Below are 22778 nucleotides of genomic sequence, written 5' to 3'. Positions count from 1 at the left end.
TTGGCAGTAAATTCTTTTTGTATGATTGGTCAACAAAATCATTGCCTGCAAAGCATTTGTAAAAGTTTTACATACATAAACAGAACCAATGAAAGTCAGTGAAGGGCATTATGAACCTTTCTATTAATGTTTCCTTGCCAGATGGGAGTGTTGGGGTGGGAGGTGCACCTGTGTAAGTCTGTGGTTTAAAGAATAAACTTCAGATATTTATGCTTAAATCAGAATTCTGCATCAGCGTAACTAGAATGTAGTAATGGGGACAGAAGAAGACAACATTTTCAGTGACTGGTGCTGGTGTGCTAAGTGTTGGGGCTAGCGGCTGCTGTCTTTTGTTTACAATGAGATCCGTTACAACCAAAATTGATGAAATGTGAATCTGGGGAAAATTATAACAAAAAAAAAAAATGGATGAAAGTGAGAGGCGATTCATTTTCAGAAAAAGGTGGGCTGCTTAAAATTGTGACTTGAAAGAAACTCTTCAGGCCTTTGATACAAACTTCTTTAACTGATAGGGGAAGACCCAGTAAGAATACCGTCTATGCCTGTACTTGATCTGACGACTACCGTCTCAGGTTGAGTTCTCATTTCCCCAGCAATGGGTTGTCATTGATACAAACGCTTGTCCTGCTCAACACCTGCTTGTCTTTTACAATAACTACTGCTAAACAGTTCTGAACTGTGTGTGCTGAGCTGCTGTTTCCAGAGGATGCATAGCAACATTTCAAATGTATTGCTGTAGTAGGGTTTTTCCAAACATGTTTACACCGTTCTGGAGTTTTAAACATATTGGAATGTGTGTGTAAGAGAGACTAACCGGGGAGGGGGTGGGTGTACAGTGGGTGGGTGTTGGGTGTTATGTGAATCCTGAGATCGCGCATTTGCATTTGTGACAGTGGAGGACTTTCAAAAGCAGAACTGCATTTACTAGAATTAAAGAGCTCATGAAAATGCATCTTACCAGCAAAGAATGAAAATCCACATTGACAAGTTGCATTCCTTTTCTAATAAAATGTTTTGTTTAAAAGAACGTGTCCATTTTCAGGATGTTGTCATAAGCTGGGGTTTGCTACTTCAGTAACTTCCTGCCTGAAATAGAATTGGAACATTTTTTTTTTTTTCTATTGAGGCACTTTCTATACAAAGTATCAGAAAATTAGCCGAGATACATGCTCCAGCAATGATTTTGCACACAGTAGTTCTGTAGCCATAGCTAGTCTGAAAAAGGTTTTATCAGTGCAGACAGGATGATGCTGAGTTGCTAGGACATTGTACATAGTAGCAAAGCAGTTGGGTGGCTTGCTAGTGGCTGTGCAGGTCGTACAGTCACTGGCTCTCATTCATCATATATTCATCCCTTACTGCTACCAGCTGTCCACAGGTTCTGGCTGTCAATGGGAACAAGTGGATGTAGTGGCGTACAAGGTTTGCCATTCAGGCCTGTCTCGAGTGGTAAGGGCAGGTTCTGGTCATTCCTTCATGTTTGCAAGTCACTGCTTCTGAAGCCCCTTCTCTCTCCTGGGTTCTCTTGAAGGATTAGGGTAGTGCCAGATCACGTGGCCGAGCCAGACTAGTTTGCACTACTCGACAGTTGAGATAAGTAGTTCCTGGTGTCTCCCCAAGTGTAGTCATCATGCTCCACATAACATTGTTGGGTTGGTGTGGCCTTTACAGGAGCTGGAGCAGCATCCAGTCTGTTCCCAGATACTTTGGCACAGAGCACTAAAGGCCTTTCTCTGATGGATAAAATATTTGGATTTTTTCCTATGGGAAGAGAATATTGAATGCAGCTGCCTCCCTGTACACAATTTTATTCTGTGTGTGTCTGTTCATTCAGGGAACTGTAGAGGGAATTAGAGTGTAACCTGACATCACTGCCTTTTGGATTTTGCAGTCTGTAGGTGCAGTGTGAAAGCTTTTGTCACCAAGACAATGAGGACGGGATTGTGGGTTCAATTCTTGCCTCCATCTTGATGTGCACCTATTTACAAGGGCGACCAAGCTTGCTGTGATATCAACTCAGTTGCTAAGTTGGAATAATATACCAACCAATGTGTCTCTGGTTTACATACCATGCCAGTAAACAACAAAATATTGATCTTTACTTTTTGTGACTTCATGTACACGACGGTGATCTCACGGACGGCACAGATACAGGCAGTTGTTGGTTGGGAGGGGAAAACGCTGATCTCCCAGTTCTGTGGGCTGAAACATTGCAAGCTGTTGGAGGCTGCTGTAAAGTTCCAAGAATATTGATTCTTTATCGTGTAATCATGTCTTGTCTGCCAGGAGTGTAAAAGTTATTGTAATTTTTTTGAAATTATTTTGTTAAGATAATTTACTCACGTTCGTTGTCCTTTGTGCCAAGGAGTGGAGTGATTCAGCCACGTGTGGGCATTAACATCAGACGGATCAGGTCATACCTGATTACAGCAGGGTGTAGGCACTAACAGGTAGTAGGAAGGTTTGTCTTAATAACAGCAGTGTGAGCAAAGTGTAGAAAGATCAGGTGTGTACAGCAGTTCAGTGACGAGAGAAACTAAATTCAGGTTATTTGTGTTGCTGTGGGTTTTTATTGAGAACACGAGAGCTTAACAGTAGAGGTGTCAGTGGAGTTTGGTTAGTTTGATTTGATGAAGCTTTTTTTAAACTTTTAATATGCTGACAATGGTCCAAGCTAAGGCTTTATTTGCTTCAGTCTTAAGTTTCAACAATATTCACAAGGTCTCCAATAGCACAGCTAAAGGTAGGTGAAGTAATAACTTTGTGAGTCGTTTGTGAATTCACCTGTACTGACAGCGTTGGTCTGCATGCCTAGTCTTTGTAGTGAGAGAGAGACGGTGTGTGCTCTGAGCGCTGAGATGTCATGTTTTCTGACGTGTAATAAATGTTTGTCAGTACGCTTTGGTCTTGTCACTTGACAGCAGTGTGCAGGTGTGTGGTTATCGTGATGCTAGGTGGTGATCACCAGAGATTGTATCCGTCACAGCTGTTAGGTGGTAATCACTAGAGATTATACAAACACACAGACAGCTGTTGTTTGTTATTCACCAGAGATTGTACAGACACAGACAGCTGCTAGGTGGAATCACCAGAGATTGTACAGACAGCTGTTAGGTGGAATCACCAGAGATTGTACAGACAGCTGTTAGGTGGAATCACCAGAGATTGTACAGACAGCTGTTAGGTGAATCACCAGAGATTGTACAGACAGCTGTTAGGTGGAATCACCAGAGATTGTACAGACAGCTGTTAGGTGGAATCACCAGAGATTGTACAGACAGCTGTTAGGTGGAATCACCAGAGATTGTACAGACAGCTGTTAGGTGGAATCACCAGAGATTGTACAGACAGCTGTTAGGTGGAATCACCAGAGATTGTACAGACAGCTGCTAGGTGGTAATCACCAGAGATTGTACAGACAGCTGCTAGGTGGTAATCACCAGAGATTGTACAGACAGCTGTTAGTTTATCTCACACAGTTGTGGCTGACGTCACAGGAAGCTCCTAGTTATCCACTGTTGACATTTCTGGCAGGGGTCCAGTCCCTTCCTGTTGAGTTTCTCCAGGACTGAAGCCAGAGTGTCCGAGGAGTTGCCCCGCCGCCCCAGCACAGGGTCAGCACCAGACCTTGCAGGACAACCCTGTCTACAGCGATTACCTCCCCTGTCCCTCCTACAGGTCAGCTGACTTGCCGTCTTCCTGAGGGAAACAGGGGGCAGCACTTGCCCGAGATCCGGATGAGTATTTTGCGGCTGGGTGTCGATGTGAGGGCTGGGTGGGACAGCCGTGAAAGGAGTGCTCGGGGTGGTGGCGGAGGTCTCACACTGGGAGGAGGTGAGGTCAGAGGTGAAGTAGGCCCTGTTAGGCTCCAGGAGTCGGTCGATCCGCTTCAGCATGGCGAATGTTTTCTCGCGCCTGAGAAACTCGAGGTCGAACTCTTCTTCAGGTGAGAGGGTTTTCTAAATAAATAAATAAAGGCATCAATCTGTTGCTTGCCAATACTGCAGATAAAGGTTGCGCTGTCACCCAGGTTACAGGTCTGTGAAATTTACTCACATTGCTCCTAGGTTATTAAATTGTCACCGTTGGAAAGAACCATCTCACTTAAAATCTCAACCTCCTTTCACTCGCCCCCAATCCTCCCTCCCTGCCAGGATACAACCTCCCCCCCCCCACCCTGCGGTGTACCTGTACTGAATGTGCAGAGCGACATAAACTGACCTCCCTCTCCAGACTTGCTTCTGGTGGCCTGATGACCTGCACCTTGCCGTTACCGGACCGGAAGTCGGTGACAGTCCTCAGCTGTCTGCGGCCCCTGCCCCTGGCCACGCGGCTCATGGGCACGTAACGCTTGGGGCCGTGGTGCTGGGGCTGCAGGTCGGGCACCAGCTTGGCCTCCAGCTCCCACTCTCGCCCACCCCACGTGTTGTACGGGCCGCACCCCGGGTGCTTGGCTTCCTGACAAAGGAGCACGTGGTTGTCGTCTGCTGTTGCTGTCGTGTCTGGGGAAGAAAAGGAGCAGGTCGATGATGATGACAAAGTTTTCGTGTGGTTTCCGGAAGGCCCAGACATGTTGGAAATGGCTGCAAGTTTTGACTGTGGAGACCCGTCACGCGTTTCCATGTTGTGGAGGTTCCTCGCCAATGGCTGAAGGCCTGGTCTTGTACTTGTTTCAACGGCCAACGTGTCAGGGTTCTGGGATGAAGGGGTCTTGACTCCGCCCTCCCAGCGCAAGTCTCTCCTTGCTTCGCCATCTGCTGGGTCTGGCTGCCGTTCCCAGTCACGAGCTGCTGTCTCCACGACCTCGGCGGCTGTGTGTCGGCGCGTGGCGTCTGATGGCGGTGTCACGCCCAGGTCTCTGATCACGTGAGTTGTGATGGGCGGCACGGCGCCGTAGTGACGCCACTGGCGCCGCGCGAGGTCGTCTGTATGACGTAGAAACGCCACGCCCCTTCTGACGTCATTTAGGCGTCGCTCGCGGTAGTACGCGTCAGAGGATGACGTCATTTTAGTGCAGCAGCCGGTTATGGCAGGTAACGCAAGATGGCGCAGCTTCCTGATCCTACAGCATCTTCTCCTGCACAACAAGGGGCATGGAGTCCAAGGGCAGGGGGCGCACCGTGAGTGCCACGTCACCAAGTACGTCACGGGGCCCAGGTAAAGCTCGTGACCGCACGGAATCGCACTTTTTCAAAAGTCAAGAAGCGTCACGAAGCCCAGGGCAGGTTGGACACGCTCCTGTTGCCCTTTGACCAGACAGCACGTGGTGACGTTGTGACAGAGGGCTGATGGGACCTGACTGCCGACAAGCTCGGGGTCGTCGTCTACAGTGGACCACCGCCAGGACAGAAAATATCAGAACACGACAGCGTAGAGTACACACTGAGGATTTATAATTATTATTAGGTCGTTACTGTGTCACTAATATGTCACACGATACATTTATATTATTAGGTCGTTACTGTGTCACTAATATGTCACACATTTATATTATTATGTCGTTACTGTATCACTAATATGTCACATGATACACTCACATTATTAGGTCGTTACTGTGTCACTAGTATGTCACATGATACATTCACATTATTAGGTCGTTAATATGTCACATGATACATTCACATTATTATGTCGTTACTGTGTCACTAATATGTCACATGATACATTCACATTATTATGTCGTTACTGTGTCACTAATATGTCACATGATACATTCACATTATTATGTCGTTACTGTGTCACTAATATGTCACATGATACATTCACATTATTATGTCGTTACTGTGTCACTAATATGTCACACAATACATCTATATTCTAACAACAACAAAGCTTTCTATCTCACTCCTGAATTGCCTGCTTCATGCCTGACTTACAGCTAGTCCGGTTGCCAGTGACAATGGCAGGCCTTACGTCACCTGCCAGTATAAACGTGTGACAGCTGTCAGTGCATGCAGTGTGTGACAGCTGCCGTCACTACATACACTATAACAGCTGTCAGTGCATGCAGTCTGTGACAGCTGCCGTCATTACATACACTATAGCAGCTGTCAGTGCATGCAGTCTGTGACAGCTGACGTCAGTCAACGATCAATTCGACCAATCGTCATCTTTGCGATGATGTGGCCAGGAAATATGTGAGTTTGATGTACATGTGCTCTCACTTTATTGACGGGACCATCGCTCTTCTCGTCACCAGGTGTCGTTGCTGAAGTCAGCATGTCCACCATTAGTCAAAGCCACGTGAAAACTATCTTCACCGCCCAGCAATGGTGTTGACATTCGGACACAAACAAGTTCCTACAAGTATGTGATACAGAAGAAGAGATGAAAGAATAAACTTCGCTCTTTTTCAACATGTGATCAGAGAACTGAACTCTAGCAACAAGATTATGTCACGTGACAGCTGACTCCCCGCCCTTCTGGCGCTGGCAAACAAGACAAAAACAAAACAAATAAACAGACCCGAAATCGGTCGCGACCCACAGAGCGTGTGGTAAACATGGGCTGGAGGAATGGACGGACGTGTGACGTAGTCATGGTCATCATGGCCGGTGACGTGACGTTTCCTTCTCTCTCACTGCGCTGCGACTGGTATCACCGCCTGCTCCTGTTGAGATTGTGTGCTTTGTGTTCACATCCCACCTCGGGCACCCTGCTCCTTCTCTTCATGTTTCTGCCATTGACAGTGGCGGCTGCTGGCCTGATGTAGCCTGATGTAGCCTGATGTAGCCTTATAGTCTTAGCTTCTGACGGCGTACACAACACCAGCCCTGCCCCTCCCCTCTCCTCCGCTCTGTGTTGTCTTCCTCGCTCCCCAACACACACCTGGCAGCGAGTGCACTACATGTATATTGTGACGAGACCAACACCTGTCGGCAGCGAACGTGGCTGCTTGGCTGTCACGCACACCAAAGGCCAAGAGTCAGTAAACGCGGGTCAAGTCTTTCCACCCGACAGCCACTGGCACCGACCTCTGACCCTTTGAAGTGCACCTCGCGACTGGTTGCTAGGAGACGCCCCTAGAGCGTGTTCCTCATCACAACTGTGTTCCGCCGACACCCCTTTAAAAAAGGAAAGCCTACCCGTAGTGTAAGGGTGGGCGACTTCTTTCTTCGTGGGGCGGCGACATACCGACTGGCCGCCACTACACCACCAGTGAACATGGGACGGACGGGTGGACAGTGGTGTTCACTGAGCGACTTTAATGGCTGACAACATTGTAACCGTCTTCCCTCTGACGGCAGTCGCAGTCCGTGATCTCTGCCAGTCCCATCGGACTCGTTGTTTGTTGTTTTTGTACCTGTCCTGTTAGAATGTCACGGACCGATGATTCCTCACACTATGCAATTCTGTGATCAATTAACTTTCAACTAAATTAACAAATTAATGCAAGTTCACTTCGTGTTTTGGCCATTAGCGTCTGTCCTCTGACATCGTCCAAACACCTCGCTGAATAGCAACTTCCGTTAGAGGCTGACAGTCCTCTCTCTCACTCGCTTCCACCCTCTCTCTCTCACTCGCTTCCACTCTCTCTCACTCGCTTCCACTCTCTCTCTCACTCGCTTCCACTCTCTCTCTCCCGCGTGTCAGTGTGTCTCAGTGACAGCAGCTGACAGTCCGCCCTAAACAGTCGTCTCCCCGAAATGACACACGTCACTTACTTGGATCACGGGGTTAGTAACCGTCTGATAAAAGTGACACCATCCACCTGAAATATCGGAATACGTCACAAACTGCCTTAACGTCACTCATCACTTGATCACATGTCAGAAGTCAGTCCCTGGTGCCAGGTGTGAGGTGTGGGTGGGTGCTGGTGCCAGGTGTGGGTGGGCGCCAGCTCAGCGGCGGAAAGCTTGAGTGATCGAGTGGCTGTCAGATTCAGGCGGGTGTGTGCACAATACGTCATGCTCGCGCACCCGAGTACGTGGCGGCCGGCAGCGCTCGTGAACGTCAAACCCCTGCCCGAGAAAGTACATTATCGGGTGGGTGCTCTGTGCTCTGTGCTCTGTACTCTGTTATCTTACAGTGAAACGGGGTGGCGGGGAGGGCTGAGTGGATGGTTGACGTGCGAGGAGGGAGGGGGGATGGCTTGCCCAGCGAGCTATCGGAGAGACAGAGACAGTGAGAGCAGTTGTACGGATGTGGTGACCTGTGTTGACCTGTTATTTACACGAGAGACAAACCACTCCCTGCATGATGACGTCACCATGTCCAAGCATGTCGTGTTCGCTGTGGGCGCTGTGATCGAGGTCACGCCACGCTGTATATATATACGCTGTATACATACATACTCACATACATACTCACGTCCTGTGGATGCTGGGTCCTGGCCCAGGGGCAGGAACTCCGACATTGAAATACATGACAACACATACAAACAACATTTTACTGAGGGACCATGAGCGACAACACGGACTGCAAACAATGCACCACAAACATGTGTACGTGTATATATACACACACACACACACACACTGACACACACACACACACTGACACACACACACACTTGTAGACGTATTTGTGTTACCTGCATGTGTGTGAGTACAGGTAGAATCTCCATAAAACTCATTAGACCAGAGAAAAACAATTAAACCATTTGTGAACATTAACAATGGCGTCACTTCCGTCTGCTGCAAGTCTGGCGCCGGACACAACAGCAAACGGCACAGGTACAGGTACAGGTGTGCTCTGTGTTTGTGTCTGACAGCCTGCAGTCGTCACAATCTGTCACACACCCGTTTGTCGTTGTCTCCTGTTGTGCAAAGTGTTTGCCTCCTGTTTTCAAAAACCACGTGGAGCGAACCGCCCACAGCATCAAGTATCACACAGTTTGTGAACACGGGTGAAGTGAACAGTCGAGTGATGTCAACACCGAGTGATGTGATACCCGTGAGAAAGGTCCAGTGTTTCGGAACCTTACGGGTAGTGAGTTGTGAGGTCCCTCACTTATCTCGGGGTCAGTAGAGGGTGGTGCTACAGTGGCCATCCCCTTACCTTCCCAACTCTCCCAGTCAGGTACCGGGTGCACTACGTCCATTATTCCACAACTGGGTCAGCTGGTCAAGTACCCTGCGTTACACGGGTATCGAACACGGCAGTGTGTGTTCTCCACTAACCCTAATAATATCCGTGTACATGTATGTGGACAGGGGAGGGGTTAAGAAATAAAACTTCATCTGCTGAGCCTGGAATGTCAGAGGCAGCCACCCTAAACACGCAGTTGCATTTGTGAACAAATTTTCAATCATCTTCCGACAGATGTCCATCTCCCTATCCGTCAGCCTGCCGCCTTTCCATCACCGACTGTTGTCGCCGCATCTCTCACCTTTTAAAAATCGCACCTGTGGTTGGAAGAGTTGCCTCCCGCTACACTCTCCTGTCGTTGAGTGTCCAGAGAGTCGCTGTGACGTCGACAGGTGAGATTCACGGAAGTGACTATCCATCCATTCCTACCCGCGGTAAACATTTTCGCAGTGCCTTCATTTGGAGAATCAGGTAATATTTCATATGTTCTAGGCTGCATTCATCTGTTTAGATATTGCAGTTTTATTGTACAGGTGAAACTGCAGGTGTGTATCAAACGCTTCAAACACCTTGACCCCCATTCACGAACATGTGTGCACGAAGGCGGAAATGTTCATTGTCAAAAAGCAACAGACGCTATGCATTTTTCTCTCACCTGTTCAACTGCCACAGAGATTTTCTCCCGTCTTTTTATCTGTTTATTATCATGGGTTACGGGACCTGAATACAGGTGTGAAAACAAATGAACAAACAGTTAATGAGAAAAGTGTAAATGTCGCTGTGTCAAAATTCGGTCAGCACTAGTTTGTAAACACTCAAGTGCCGCTGACTGCAATGCTGCTCGCACCAGCTGAAGTATCGCCGACTGTTTTCACCGGAAAGAAAACTGTGTAGGTAAGCGAGAGGGCCAAGCCAGGTGTGCACAGGTATGATCACCAGACTCAGATCTGTTTGTAACACGGGAGACGCTGAGATAGCGTTTGACAAATATTATCGACATTTAAATGTTGACAGTGACAAGGCTACAAGTGCAGTGTGTGTGTGGGGAGGAGCACTGTGTGGGCCCAAGGTACCTTTTACAATTGTTAGTTTTATTTTAGATCAAGGTTGCCACTTCCTCTTAAACTGTAATCTGTTTTGTGTTTTATCTGTTTCATCAGCATCTCAGACAGACAGTTATTATTAAATCTTATAATGTTGTAATTAGAAACAAGGGAAGTAACCCAGCATGTCTGCCTAGTTTACCTTTATAACAGTTTTTTAATTTTTATTGAAATGTGATTAAACAACATTAAAATCTCAAGTGTGTGTGTGTGTGTGTGTAAACCACAGCAGCTTTCCATTGTTGGATAGTTAAACATTGAAATGTACTAAGCACAACACTTTCATTCCAGAGTTATGTGAATGTCTAGAGTACGGCTAGCAGTATGTTTGTCAAGCAATGTTCTTACTAACACTCAATTAGGGTGTGAGCTGAGAATTGCCCATACAGAATTTATTGTCAGTGTAGCATTATTTGTTGTAAACATTATTTATGGTAGGTTGTTGGCATTGCTTATATTGTCTTGGACATTTCAAAAACAGTGTTGTGACAAATGCAGCACTTCTTTGAGAGGAAGTGCATATGAATTTTCTAGTTCTAGGTCTGCTGTTTCTGTGCAGCTTCTTAGTAGCATTATAATTTGTCATTTATAATTTTTGTGTTTTCAATAGCGGTGAGAGACGAGGCCAGATATAGTGCTGAAGTTTTACTCAAGTTTCCACAATGGGAGATAGTCCTCCCCCAGAGTCAGGTGCACCAAAATTTGTGCGCTTCAGTGTCAGGTGCAAGACAACAGCCTCCACAAACACCACAGGCCCAAACGCCACCACCGCAGAAACGGGGACTGACAAGGAAGTCACGCCCAGTAATCTGCAGAGTGCTGCTGCTTGATGGAGAAGTCATGGAAACCAGCATTCATGTGAGTGTGTGGCGTCTCTGCTATAGCATGATGAAACGTAGAGAAGTGACAGAAACTATACAGAATGTCGGACTCGGACGTTATTTACATGCCTTGTTTGGAACAGACTGGTTAATGGAAAACTTTTATTTGACTCTTTAGTCAAAAATCTCTTTTCAGCTATAAAAAAAGTACAATGGAAAGCCATTACCAGTAATACATAAGCATTACTGCTTCATCAAATGCAGGAAGGGAATTTAAAAAAATGATCACTGTACCTGATGGGATTTTTTTCCAGAAAAAAGCTTTGGGAAGTGTTCTCTATGAAAGAGTGTGTGATCACCTTGATCTGCTTGAGAAGGAGTTCTTTGGTCTGACTTACAGAGATCCACTGGATGGCACTCTGGTAAGTTGCACACCTACACTATATAATATTATTTCACGTTTTGTAAACATTCCTGGCAAAGGAGAACTTTGTCTTTCTGACCTCTAGAGATCTAGCTAGCTGGCACTAGAAGATGTGATAGATGTAATTGTTTATGTTTATAGGCAAATATTCATAAAATATTCCTGGAATTTCTCAGGCACCTACTCATCTGATTTAGAATTGCCTCTCATGAAGCTAGCTGTTGGCAATAAATACACTCAAGGCTTAATCCTATGTAGTTAGCAGTGCAATGCTGACAATTTTATTGTAATTTCCTTTTGGTTATTAATGCAGATACCTTTCTTGTGCTTTCAGTATTGGCTGGACGTGAACAAGACGGTTTCACATCAAAAAAGAAGTCAGTTTTTTTTAAGTCTTATGGAATGAAAAAAATGTATAAATATTAAAGTTCTGTTGTGGAACATGAACATGACAAGCTGATTGCTTGACAAATATTGAATTAAAGGTTGGATGAGGGAGGAATTTCTTTGACACTTGAATAGAAGTTGGCAAAATTTGCATGATAACCTTACACATTTGTTGTTTTTTTTTCACATTTTTATCTTTGACTACCCTGGATGTTTTTCAAAGCTGTGTACGAGTTTTTTATTCTTTTTTTTTCCAGGAGGAAAATGGGAATTTGAGTTTGGAGTGAGGTTCTTTCCGCCAGACCCCACAGTCATGAAAGAAAGTTTGTCACGGTAGGATTGTCTTCACACATTCTTACCATAGATTATCTTGTCCTGACCTTTCTTGTTCTTGAAATTATGAGTGTAAGTGAAAACACTAATCAGTTCAATACATTGTTCGAATCGATTGATAGTAGAGAGATAATTTTTGAAGCTTGTGATTGGTTGAAGACATCAGATTACACTGGCTTTTCCATCCTCAGCTACCTGGTGTGTCTTCAGATCAGGAAAGACATTGCCTCGGGAAAGTAAGTAATATTTTCCATTTTTGTCGAACAGATTGAAGACAAACATCACTATTTAGTATCATTTGGAGTGCATAAAAGTTATCACCTCATATTTTGAATATTTTTGTTACTGCATTCTTTATTTTATTTTGTATATTTTTTATTACGCTCCATATTTTTTTTAGCATACATTTTACTATATTCTCTCTTCACTTTCATTTGCTTATTTTGCGTGTAGGTTGCCGTGCACATTTGCCACGCAGGCTGTGTTGGGCTCGTTTATAGTGCAGGCTGATCTGGGAGACTGGGAGCCTGAAGAGCATGGTGAAGGAATAGGCTACATCCGCGACATTCCTTTTGCCCCAGATCAGTCAGTGGAGCTCCTTGAAAAGATAGCTGAGCTTCACAAAGACCGAAAGTATGTCCTTCAAGGAACCATGTTAAGACTGTTTGTCAGTGGAGTCATGTGTCTCTGCATAATGAACTAAAACATTTTAACCCTCTAATATAAGAGCTCAGTCCTGGTAATTCTAAAACTCAGTCTACTTGTAAATTTATGTGTAAATGAATTTGAAACAAATATGACATGACTAAAACATTTCAAACACTCAAAAACATTTAGTGGTTAGTAAACTAGTTGAAGTGTGTTTATTTTAGCAGTGTATGGAGTCATGAACACAGCAGTAGGTAGCAAACTGCACGCTGAAGGCAAAACTGAATGTGGAGTTTATCTAGAAAAGAATGTTTCAGGAGGGAAATTGAAGGCCATTAGATGTTTAGTGTAAGCTGTAAATGGTTACAGGGGAAGTATGTCATTCAACAGCAGTCTGGTTGAAAAACATTTAGCATTATGACTTCAGGATGCTTAAAGAAGTGAATCATGACTGTGCAAACTGCCTTGTGGGTCTGGAATCTGTGAAGAACACTCGCACACTTTATAGAGCAATATGCACTTCTTTTAAAAACAGTTTTATGTGATGTTTTGTGACCATTACAGATTTTATTTCCAGCATAATTACAGCAGGCCTATACTCCCTTCTAGATCATAATCAGTGCTTGAAATCTTGATTATTGCCTGTGGATAGAAGCAGAATTTGGAATCAACAGTAAGAGGGGGATAGGTGAAGTGGCTTATGGGTTTGTAAAAATAGAGTTAGCTGCAACATATGTTACAAGTGCAAAACAAATTCGAATACACAAAAACACAAATATTGACCCAAATAAACATGTATAGATCAAAATATAACAAAAGATAAATAGCATCAAAGTATAGGAGTAAAGCTGTCATAGTGAAGGCAAGATGGACAAAGGTTAATTGTATTTTATGATAAATAGTAAATAGTCTTATATAAATGTCATTCATGCACATTTAACTTTTTTTACTGACATTATTTTCACAAAGGGGAATGACTCCAGAAGAAGCAGAGTTGCAGTATCTAGAGTATGCCAAGAAGATTGCACTGTATGGAATCCACCTGCACCAAGCCAAGGTAACAAGATTCATGCTTGCTATCATAATGGTGTAGAGGGAGTCAAGAATAGTCTGATCCCACAGTTCTGTCTGAAAGGGTGTGTAGTTAGTGTGCTGTGGAGAACAGCGTATGTGTTCATGTAGCATCAACATGTTGGTAATGAATGTGTAAGCGATGTGTACAGAAGCAGTTTAAAAAACAACCCAGCTATAGAGAGAAGGCAATACAGATTGTAAATAGACTGCAAGTCCAAGTGACTCCCCACTATAGAGAGAAGGTGTCTTGAATGTTTAGCCTGTTGCTGATGTCTTTTAGTTTATCATGAAATTTTGTCTTCCTTCATGCAGGATTCAGACTATGTAGACATCCAGATTGGAATCGGAGCATCAGGCATCTCAGTTTACCGTGAAAATCTGCGCATCAATCGCTTTGTTTGGCCAAAAGTGTTGAAAATTTCATACCGCAGAAACAAGTTCCTTCTAAGAATTAGACCAGGAGAAGTAAGCATTCTCAGTCTTTGTTGTTTTGTTTAGGTTTATGAATTTTATTTTTTGAGATGTTTCACATTGTTGGGGTTTAAAATGTTCGATGTTACCATCAATCAACGTCTTTATCTAGTAGTGTCGGACAGGACAACGTAGGCAGGTACACATGCTCGCGCTTGATGGACTGTGATCTTGGGCAGTGAAAGTGACAGTGTGTCCTTTTGCAGTGCTGACCTAGGACGTCTCAGATCATGGGAGTTGTTTAGTGGGAATGGTAGCACGACTGAAGGACCCGCATGTGACTGTGGTCAAAGGTCTGCATCCTGTATGCAAAGATCAGAGCTAGGCAGTGTACATCGTCATTGCTGTTGCTGTTGACCAGCATGGTATCCTGCAATTTGTGTTGAGTTATCAAGATGGAGTGGAGGATTGTGTGAGCATCCCCACTTCTTTCTCCCCTATTTATGACACGAATCTACAATATTTCCATTTAGTTATAGCAAACTCAAAGAAGTAGCCTCCCTTTTGGGTGTGGCAAGACAGATCATCTGCTTTTAATCCCAGCAGGGAGCATGTCTGAACTGATGTGAACACTATTTGGATCCTTGTGGAATGTGCTTGTAAACCAGGTTATTTTTGCATACTTTCAAAAGTCTGATTGAAAGTCACACATTGTGAGAACAGTTAACTGATGGAAGTGATGAGGACTGTAACTGATGGAAGTGATGAAGAGAATATATTTGATGGAAATGATGAACTTCATGTTTTTGATGGTTTTCTTTTTTTTTTTCCCTTGCTTTTCATTTCTTAAATAAAATTGGAAAAAACTTAGTATTTTTTAACCGAGGGAAAAACATGGGAATAATTCTAGAAATAAATGACAATTTCATCTACACCTCTGATATAAGAAATTAACATGTTTGATGTGGAAGATAATCTTTAGAGAAGTTGCTCTCTACTTGCAATGTGGACACAAAAGTATGTTGTCTTCAGACCTACACAGCTACAATAAAGACAATTCACACTATTTTAAATGGCATTTATATGTATTTTTATATCTACACACCTACGTGAAAAGACTAGAATGAGTAGTTGATCTATGAGTTGAGTATTTGTCATTAAACACGGAGCATTTTGATGTATATAATTTCAAAGTATCTTGGTAACTTTTTGCAGTTTGAGACATTTGAAAGCTGGATTGTTTTTAAACTGCCTTCTAACAAGCTGGCGAAACGTCTGTGGAAACAGGCCGTAGAGCACCATGCTTTTCTCAGGTCAGTGCTATCAATGCTGTTTGATAGAAAGGGTTAGTGATATCTATGTTGTTTGATAGAAACTTTACACAAGCTTTAAGAGATCTCAGTCCACTCAGTCCTTAGTCAGGATTGTAAATTGTTCATTATCAGCTTTGAGGAAAATTAACTTTGAGCTTTCTTATACTCATTCTCCTGTTGTATATGCATGTACACTGATTGTACTTTCATTGATAGGCTTCGAGAAGCATCAGAAGCCAGGAGAGGTATTTTACCAAGATTTGGCTCCAAGTACCGCTACTCTGGACGCACGTTATACGAAGCACGAGTTAACACTGCAGATCGACAGCAACCGTTTTTTGAACGCACAGCCAGCAAACAGTACCTCAACAACAACCCGTCTCGAAGCATGGACGAATGCAAGTTCTTTTCCTGTGTTTTTTGTTTTTGCTATTTTGTTGTTTTGTTTTTTTTTGTTTTTGTTCAGCGCAAACTATTTATTTTTTTTAGTCAGAGTAATAAATTCTTCAGATTGTGACAGGGAAAATGAATGGTTTACCCTTTTTCATGACATTATTTCATACTGTGATGTACCCTATGTTAAAAAGGGTTAGTGATCAGATCTGTGACATTAGAAGGTGATTGGAGGTTGGGAGGGACTGGGGGAAGTTTTTGGACCAAGGGGTTAGGGAGTGTCACGTGTACTTTACTGAATGTTGATGTACAACATGCATCTACAGGTGAAAATGTAAATGTATCCACATAAACACATTTTTCGCTTTATTTGTTCAGTGCCAACTAAACGGCCCAATCAGCTACCACCTCACAGGGACCCCAATCTCAGCATCACTAGTGCCGATGAATCCTTTGACACCTACACTATTGACTCACCCACAGAGCGGGCTGTGGAAAACAGCCGCATCATTCACTCTCGCATAAATGAGGAAGATGAGTCAAGGGATTTACATCTGCCTGACAGGAACACTTTCTTAGGAGAGGACAATCATGTGACTCGTGAGGAAACTGTGATTCGCCAAGAAGGGGACAGAGTTGTGACAGAGGTAGAAGCCAACTTTGAGAATTTTCTTTGTAAGAAAGCTGTCCGTTGTAAGAACATCTCAGTTCTGTCTACATCTGTGAGGCTTTTGTTCCTTTCTTTTTGGGTTTTCTTTTCTTTTTTTTTTTTAAGGAGAATTTCTTTCAGATGCAACTATAGTTAGCAACATACAGTTAAAGCTGATGTTTTTCAATCATTGGCATGATCAGTGGTATTTCAGAAAGAGTCTAGAGCTTTTACTTAGCATACAGATTCTTATAGGGTCAAACACACACACACAAAATTAGAAAATTTAAATAAAGCACAATATTTTAAATGGTATAAGAAAATTTTATTCTGGCAAGCCATGAGAGACCTTTCAACATTAAAGTACTGACTGGACTAGAAGTGGCTGGGAAGGGACTGCTCAGCTAGTACAGAGATACAGTAACAGCGTACTGGCATCAGAAGATTCAAACAACATGGTCTTGTATCTTTTTCACAGATCAAAGTAGAACACAGGTTTGTGCGTAGGGAGGTACAGAAGGAGGATGATATTACTGAGAGACTGCCTTCCCCACCTGAAGAAGACCCTGGTAAAAAGCGCAAAGCAGAGAAGCGGGGGGTTCCAACGGCTTTGGCTGCTGTACTTTCTTCATCAGGCCCTTCTGCCAAGGTTCATGGGGAAAATGGTCCAAGAGGTAGTTCGGACTCGGAGAATGACGCAAAATCCAAACCAGCACCAAAGCAGAAGCCACCTAAAGCACCAAAACCTGACGTCAAAAAGGTGAGGAAAGGGTCAACAGGCTAAATGAAGGCTTCACAGTGGGAGGTAAAGAGTCTTGACACGCCTCCATTGCTTTACATGTCTTAGCAGATTTTATTTCAGGAAAGTGGTGTTAGGCAAGAATATTAGGTCTTTAGGACCAAATGTGACCTTCCACAGTAGAAAGGCCAGTCTTTAGATAGTGCATAATGATCACTGCCTGTAATCAGTCCAAAATATTTTGCAGAAACCCACAGTAGTACGAGAGATGGACCTTTGAGGATATCCAATGGAACAAAGAGGAAAAGCGCTGTTGCACCTGATGCCTGCTTTAGCCAACATACATTCAGGGATTAAAATCATCTGAACTGTATAGTCTGCATTCTGGTGGCTGAAAAACTGGAGTGCTTACAGAAATTTCACAAAATCTGAATCTGTTGAACAGTGGCTTTTAAGTGTGGCAAGCTTGCTGCTGAGCGCACAATCAGGGAGCCATAACCCAAGTCTTTTTATGTATGATAGCATTTAGACCATCTGTTCAGAATGATAAACAAATTAAAAACAATATTCTACCTTAGGAAATATTGTAGGTCATTTTTATTGACAAAAGGTTAAAAACAACAACTTTGTTTTGGTAAAATCTCTTTTTATGCAGAGTCTTTTTAAAAGGATTGTATGCGGTTCTATTTTAATACAATGATTCACTTTATAACACAAGTTTCATTTGTCCTTCCTGCTGGAAAGTGCATCAGTTGTGTGGTTTTTATGCCGACAGTCACTTAAACAGTAGTTTGCCTTTATGTTAAAAGTTCTTAACATTTAGCCTGCCGTTTATACTTTGCTCCCTTGAAACAATAAACATGAAACATGTAGCCTGACATGCACATGAGATGTGCATTATCAAGTTTCCGCTTGAATTGTGACATCCTCATATTCAGGGTGGGAAAAAAACTGTTGCTACTCCCCAGCCACCCAGTCAAGAGCAACAACAACAGCAAAAAAGCAGGAAACTCATTGCTTTTATTTTTGCTGATGAAACATTTTAAATTGAAGAACTGGCATAATGTGTGGGGTAAAATGTGAATGAAAACAATTCAAGAATGTGTACAGATGTGGGTAAGCATGTATCACATGTTACTATGTATCATCTGTAACAACTATCTAATATCATTGCTACGTGTTAGCATGTGTCTAACATCATTATTACATACATATCATTGTAACATATCAACATTCCTGTCCATGCACTTTCACCATTTTTATAAGGACGTACCAACTTCAAGCTGCTGTTTGTTTGGTAGTCTGTGAAGCAAATATTTTAATCAGCATCTCCTTATAAACTTTGGAGTGCAGTATTTTTATACTAGACTGTGTTTTTAATTGGGCAGCAAATTGCAGAAATGTAATCTCTTAAGTTTTTTCTCATTCTCTAAATATATTCTATGTGTGCTGTCCTTCCCAGTTCATCCCATTCTGATGTTCTTAGCGGCATTTGCAAAATAAGATTTTCAAACAAAATTGTTACCTGTACGTTATGCCAGATGCTGCACAGAGATTCTCAGCAGCTGATTAATCAACAGCATTGGATGTAAGCCTGTAGCCAGCAAGAAATTCAAGTAAACTGAACAGGATTTTCCATTTCTCACATGATTTTAATAATTCTAAATAAAGTCTTCCAAAGTCCTCACAAACATTGTGCATACAGCCATGTCACTGCCTCTGGTACAACTTTTTGTGAACATTTTTCTTTCTTTATAGTCTTTTAGTCTTAACGAACCAATCCAGGAGAACAAAAGGTTATCACAGAATCTGAAGGTAGTTGTTGTCTCTGCCATGGATATGTATATCTCAGGTCTGCTGCCTGTTTGCCCGGACCAACTTTAGTCTCTGACAGAGCTGTTGGCTGTCAGGACTCAGTGAACCATGTAGCTGTTTAATATCTGGAGCCACGATAAAATTCTTAAAGTCGTAGTAGATTTGTTTTTAATTACTCTTTTATTCCTTTCTTATTTGGTGAAAGTCCTCGACCTCCGCTGTCCTGTATTTATAGCTAATAAACTGACCATAACGGACCATAAGACTTGAGCTTTTGTACCTCCGTCAACATGAGAGGGTGGTCTGGTGGTGCCACAGTTAGCGTCTGTCACCAATAACTGTGAGGGTTGGGTGTCCCAGGTCTTGTCTCGATCACGCTGTTCGTTCTCTTCATGTGACATCTGTTTACAGGGCGGACAACCTTGCCATGATGTAGCTTTAGTGCTGGCTCGGCGTAAAACACCATTATCCCTTCCCTCCCCCTGTCAACATGAGAGTTTGGATTATCTGCTCTTCTTCTTGCTGTTGATAAACCAGAAGCAACTTTGGCCTTGTTCTCGAAGTTAATGCAGAAAATTTGTCAGCAAACAGTCCAGCAGAGAGATATGTTCATGTTTTGTACATTTTCTTGGGCTTAGAACAACTCAATGTTTAACAACATTCCAGTGTGTTGCATGAAATGATGAGGCCTTATTATTATAAATGTTCCCCCTGCCCACAAAATGTTTACATCAGGAATCAAACTTGTATTTACTTGCACAGTTAATTCAGATAAAATTTATGCTGTTAGCACTTCATGTCCATGTAATCATCTTGTCATACTTCGTCACTCTTTATTTCTGTGTACAATATCATGGATGTCAAGTGGACTGCAGTTCTAGCGGTGTGTATTTGTATAAACTTAAGTATCAAACATTATACCTTTGCATTTAGATTTCACAAATAAATTCAATAATAATTTACCTTTTTCAATATAGATGCAATATTTTCTTTGCTACCTACACTATAAAGCATCTGTTGTAGATACATTATAAATTTCAGTATTTAATTGCAATTCATTGTTTTCTATTACTTATTACTAGCATGTTATTTTCAAGGTTTGTGTAGCTTGCATTGAGTGAAATGTTGTAACGCTGTAGACAGGGACGGTCTAGAACTTTCAAAGCACGCTGTTGCCTGGAGTAGTCATGATTAGGTTAATCATGTTGCTTGTGTCGTCTGTACTTCTGTTTGTGGTGTAGAGGGACCTTGTGTCTTGAATAGCCTAAGATTTTGCTGAATATTGAGTCCCAGAAATATTCTGTTACACGTGTTTATATGTATCCATGGTAAGTCAGTTCATGTTTTTGTAATGTGTACTTACACTTCGTACTGGAAAGAGGAGACATCATAGTGGAACAGACTGGATGATTTACAAGTTCTAGAAACCTTCAACACATCTGAATGGAAAAGAAAAAGTTCGTGGCATTAATTTGTAAGATGGATTCTAGATTTTCTACTGGTCCTTTTTTTCATCGTCAGTTCTTGACACGGCTTGCATTTTTGTTTTAACATTGTGTTACTTGTTGTTGCCCGACATGATTGCAGCCCAGAGGTGATGCCTGAAGTCTTCATAGATATCGCAAGAAAATGTTGCGGTTAGGTTTTTGAGTATTTTAGTCAATCATTGTATGACTGTAGCTTTGTTTAGTCAAATATGGTATCATCGTGAAATTCCAGAGAAGTGAAACTATAGGAGCAAAGTGGCCTGAAGAAAAGTAAACATTTCATTTGAGAAATTCATCAGGCTACAGTCTGAATTGAAAAATGATGCTGAAACTGGTGCTGATGCTGGCGCTAAGACAATAAACCTCCAGTGACTAGGGAGAAGTGGATTTCAAGGGCCAGTACTGTAACCATTGGGTTCTGGAAGTCTTTTTGGCGGCCAGTTGTGCAGGCAGCTTGCATCGTTTATCAGCAGCAGTTTGTGTGCATAGGAATGAGGGCATTGCTTGTCATCAGTGCTGTAGAAAGTGTCTGTACAACAAGAAGTGGGTCTGTCCGAGGGCATGTCGCGGCTTGCAGAAGCAATTTTTACTTCCCTCGTGCGTTCTTCAGTTTGTTTGCCAGCTTCAGCTATGGGTGTGTGTGGGTGGGTGGGTGCAAGCATGAGGGGGGAAGGACTACATGTAAGCATGATTAATCAGTCAAGTGTGCAGATGAATGATCATACAGATGTCAGGTTGCATTTCCTCATTCTTGTACAAGAAATTAGTTTGCTTAACAAAATTAGAAATGTCTTCTTTGAATTCCATTGTGGCTTGTATGCAAACACTGTGCACCAGTAACCCATCAATGACTCTTTGTTACCATCATCCGTGTTTACACTCTTGCAATCTCATTGCAGTGGTTAGAGTGACATCATCATGGAGACCTTGTGCACATCATGCAGTAGAGTAACATTGGGACAGGCTTTGTGCAGTCTCGTGTGGATAGGTAGGAGGGCGAGATAGACTGGTGGCCCGTGGAGCTGAGCTTTTTTCTACTTTCCAGACCGTTTCTCAAAAGTTCATGCTGTATTGATTCTGTGAAAGAATTTTTAGTGAATAATATTTGATGTTTATTTGTGTTGCTGAAGACAGGGCATCTTAAGATCCTTGTAAATAGAAAAAACTATTTTTAAATTGTATTGGAATTTTTAAAAATAAAATAAAACATTAGCGAACAAATGTGTGTCAGAATCGAGTGAAATGAAGATGAGAGTGCGGGTTGCGGACTTGACACCACAATAGCCTACGTGACATCACACTCCAGTCAGCTTCAGGTCCATCATTAGTTCAGCAGTTGGTGTTGGGCTCCAATGGTCGAGAGAAAAGCAGGAGCTGAGGTTGTTCCCACAGGGGTAGTGTGGAGCCTACTCAGGGAGCGGAAAGCCTGTGAGAACAGTGGGGCATCATTCCCAGCAGCGCAATAGCTGAGTCAGCAGTACCCTCGGGTGCACCAGAACAGAACTCGGGTGGGAGATGATGCCGTTGATACGGACTCCATGTGTTCTGTCTGTCTGAAAGCCAGCCTCGTGCCGTGCCCTGGATGCCCAAGGCATGACAAGCAGGGTGCTGTGGTCTACAGAACCAAAGGTCGCTTATCAATCCCCAAGGGGTCAGGTGTTCCTTGGTCGAGTCCTCAACAGATCGTTGAGTATTTGTAGTCTGTGTTGTGGTCTGGTCTGTGGGTGGATCACTGGTGTCAGAGGACATGACGGTGGTGGCAGCACAATCTTGATTTCAAGACAAGACTTTTGATGACATGCAGGATGGAGTCTGGAAACTGTGGTCCAAAGTTGCTACGAGCGCAGCCTGTCCTGTGAGGCGAGCGAACTGTTCACAGAAATAAAGCAGATAACCCCAGGGTCACCTACATCCACCGGAGGTATCGCAGGCGCAGATGTAGGAGGTTGGGTGATGGCATCAAGTACTCCGAACTTGCTAGTGCCGCGGGTACTTAGTGGGGGTCAGGGGTCAAGAAAAGACAGCGGTTACACTTATCTCTCATTCATAACCACAGCCCCAGAGAGTTCAACCGATGACTACTCTGGGGTCACGTGCCGCCATACGCTTCTTTCTCAGAAGACAAGCAGATAAGTTGTCTAACCCAGATGT

General features: G+C 43.2%; 2 protein-coding genes across 6 annotated transcripts; one reads left to right on the top strand and one right to left on the bottom strand.

Annotated features, from left to right (window-relative positions):
• Positions 1–3199: 3199 nt before the first annotated feature.
• LOC112573135 lies at positions 3200–7922 on the bottom strand. Of its 5 annotated transcripts, XM_025253211.1 has the most exons (4): positions 6466–7632; positions 6165–6300; positions 4222–5324; positions 3200–3959 (listed from the first exon to the last, which is right to left on the bottom strand). In XM_025253211.1, the coding sequence occupies exons 3-4, from the start codon at positions 5005–5007 to the stop codon at positions 3492–3494; spliced, it is 1254 nt and encodes a 417-aa protein (XP_025108996.1). In that variant the 5' UTR covers positions 5008–5324; positions 6165–6300; positions 6466–7632; the 3' UTR covers positions 3200–3491. The 5 variants fall into 5 exon arrangements, with proteins under 5 accessions (XP_025108996.1, XP_025108998.1, XP_025108993.1 ...); XM_025253213.1 differs by lacking the exons at positions 6165–6300; positions 6466–7632 and adding an exon at positions 7665–7922; XM_025253208.1 differs by having other exon boundaries at positions 6165–7632.
• Positions 7923–9351: 1429 nt separating this feature from the next.
• On the top strand, positions 9352–21848 carry LOC112573134 (band 4.1-like protein 1). The gene is made up of 14 exons (XM_025253207.1): positions 9352–9501; positions 10744–10991; positions 11269–11376; positions 11713–11755; positions 12023–12098; positions 12290–12334; positions 12552–12731; positions 13716–13803; positions 14133–14285; positions 15447–15544; positions 15761–15942; positions 16316–16584; positions 17065–17346; positions 17573–21848. The coding sequence occupies exons 2-14, from the start codon at positions 10974–10976 to the stop codon at positions 17603–17605; spliced, it is 1575 nt and encodes a 524-aa protein (XP_025108992.1). The 5' UTR covers positions 9352–9501; positions 10744–10973; the 3' UTR covers positions 17606–21848.
• The last annotated feature ends 930 nt before the right edge of the window (positions 21849–22778 follow it).

This window comes from Pomacea canaliculata, linkage group LG10, assembly GCF_003073045.1.
Source record: "Pomacea canaliculata isolate SZHN2017 linkage group LG10, ASM307304v1, whole genome shotgun sequence".
Classification (NCBI taxonomy): Eukaryota; Metazoa; Mollusca; class Gastropoda; order Architaenioglossa; family Ampullariidae; genus Pomacea; species Pomacea canaliculata.
The sequence above is the reverse complement of the archived record's forward strand: the minus strand, read 5'-3'. Positions and strand labels throughout refer to the sequence as shown.

Coding starts and splice junctions, on each gene's coding strand:
- LOC112573135 (XM_025253213.1), bottom strand. CDS start 5,007: ATGACGTCATCCTCTGACGCGTACTACCGCGAGCGACGCCTAAATGAC. Junction 3,960..4,221: donor AAGCAAGTCTGGAGAGGGAG/GTCAGTTTATGT, acceptor TTATTTATTTAG/AAAACCCTCTCACCTGAAGA.
- LOC112573134 (XM_025253207.1), top strand. Junction 11,377..11,712: donor ATCCACTGGATGGCACTCTG/GTAAGTTGCACA, acceptor TTGTGCTTTCAG/TATTGGCTGGACGTGAACAA. Junction 17,347..17,572: donor CAAAACCTGACGTCAAAAAG/GTGAGGAAAGGG, acceptor AATATTTTGCAG/AAACCCACAGTAGTACGAGA.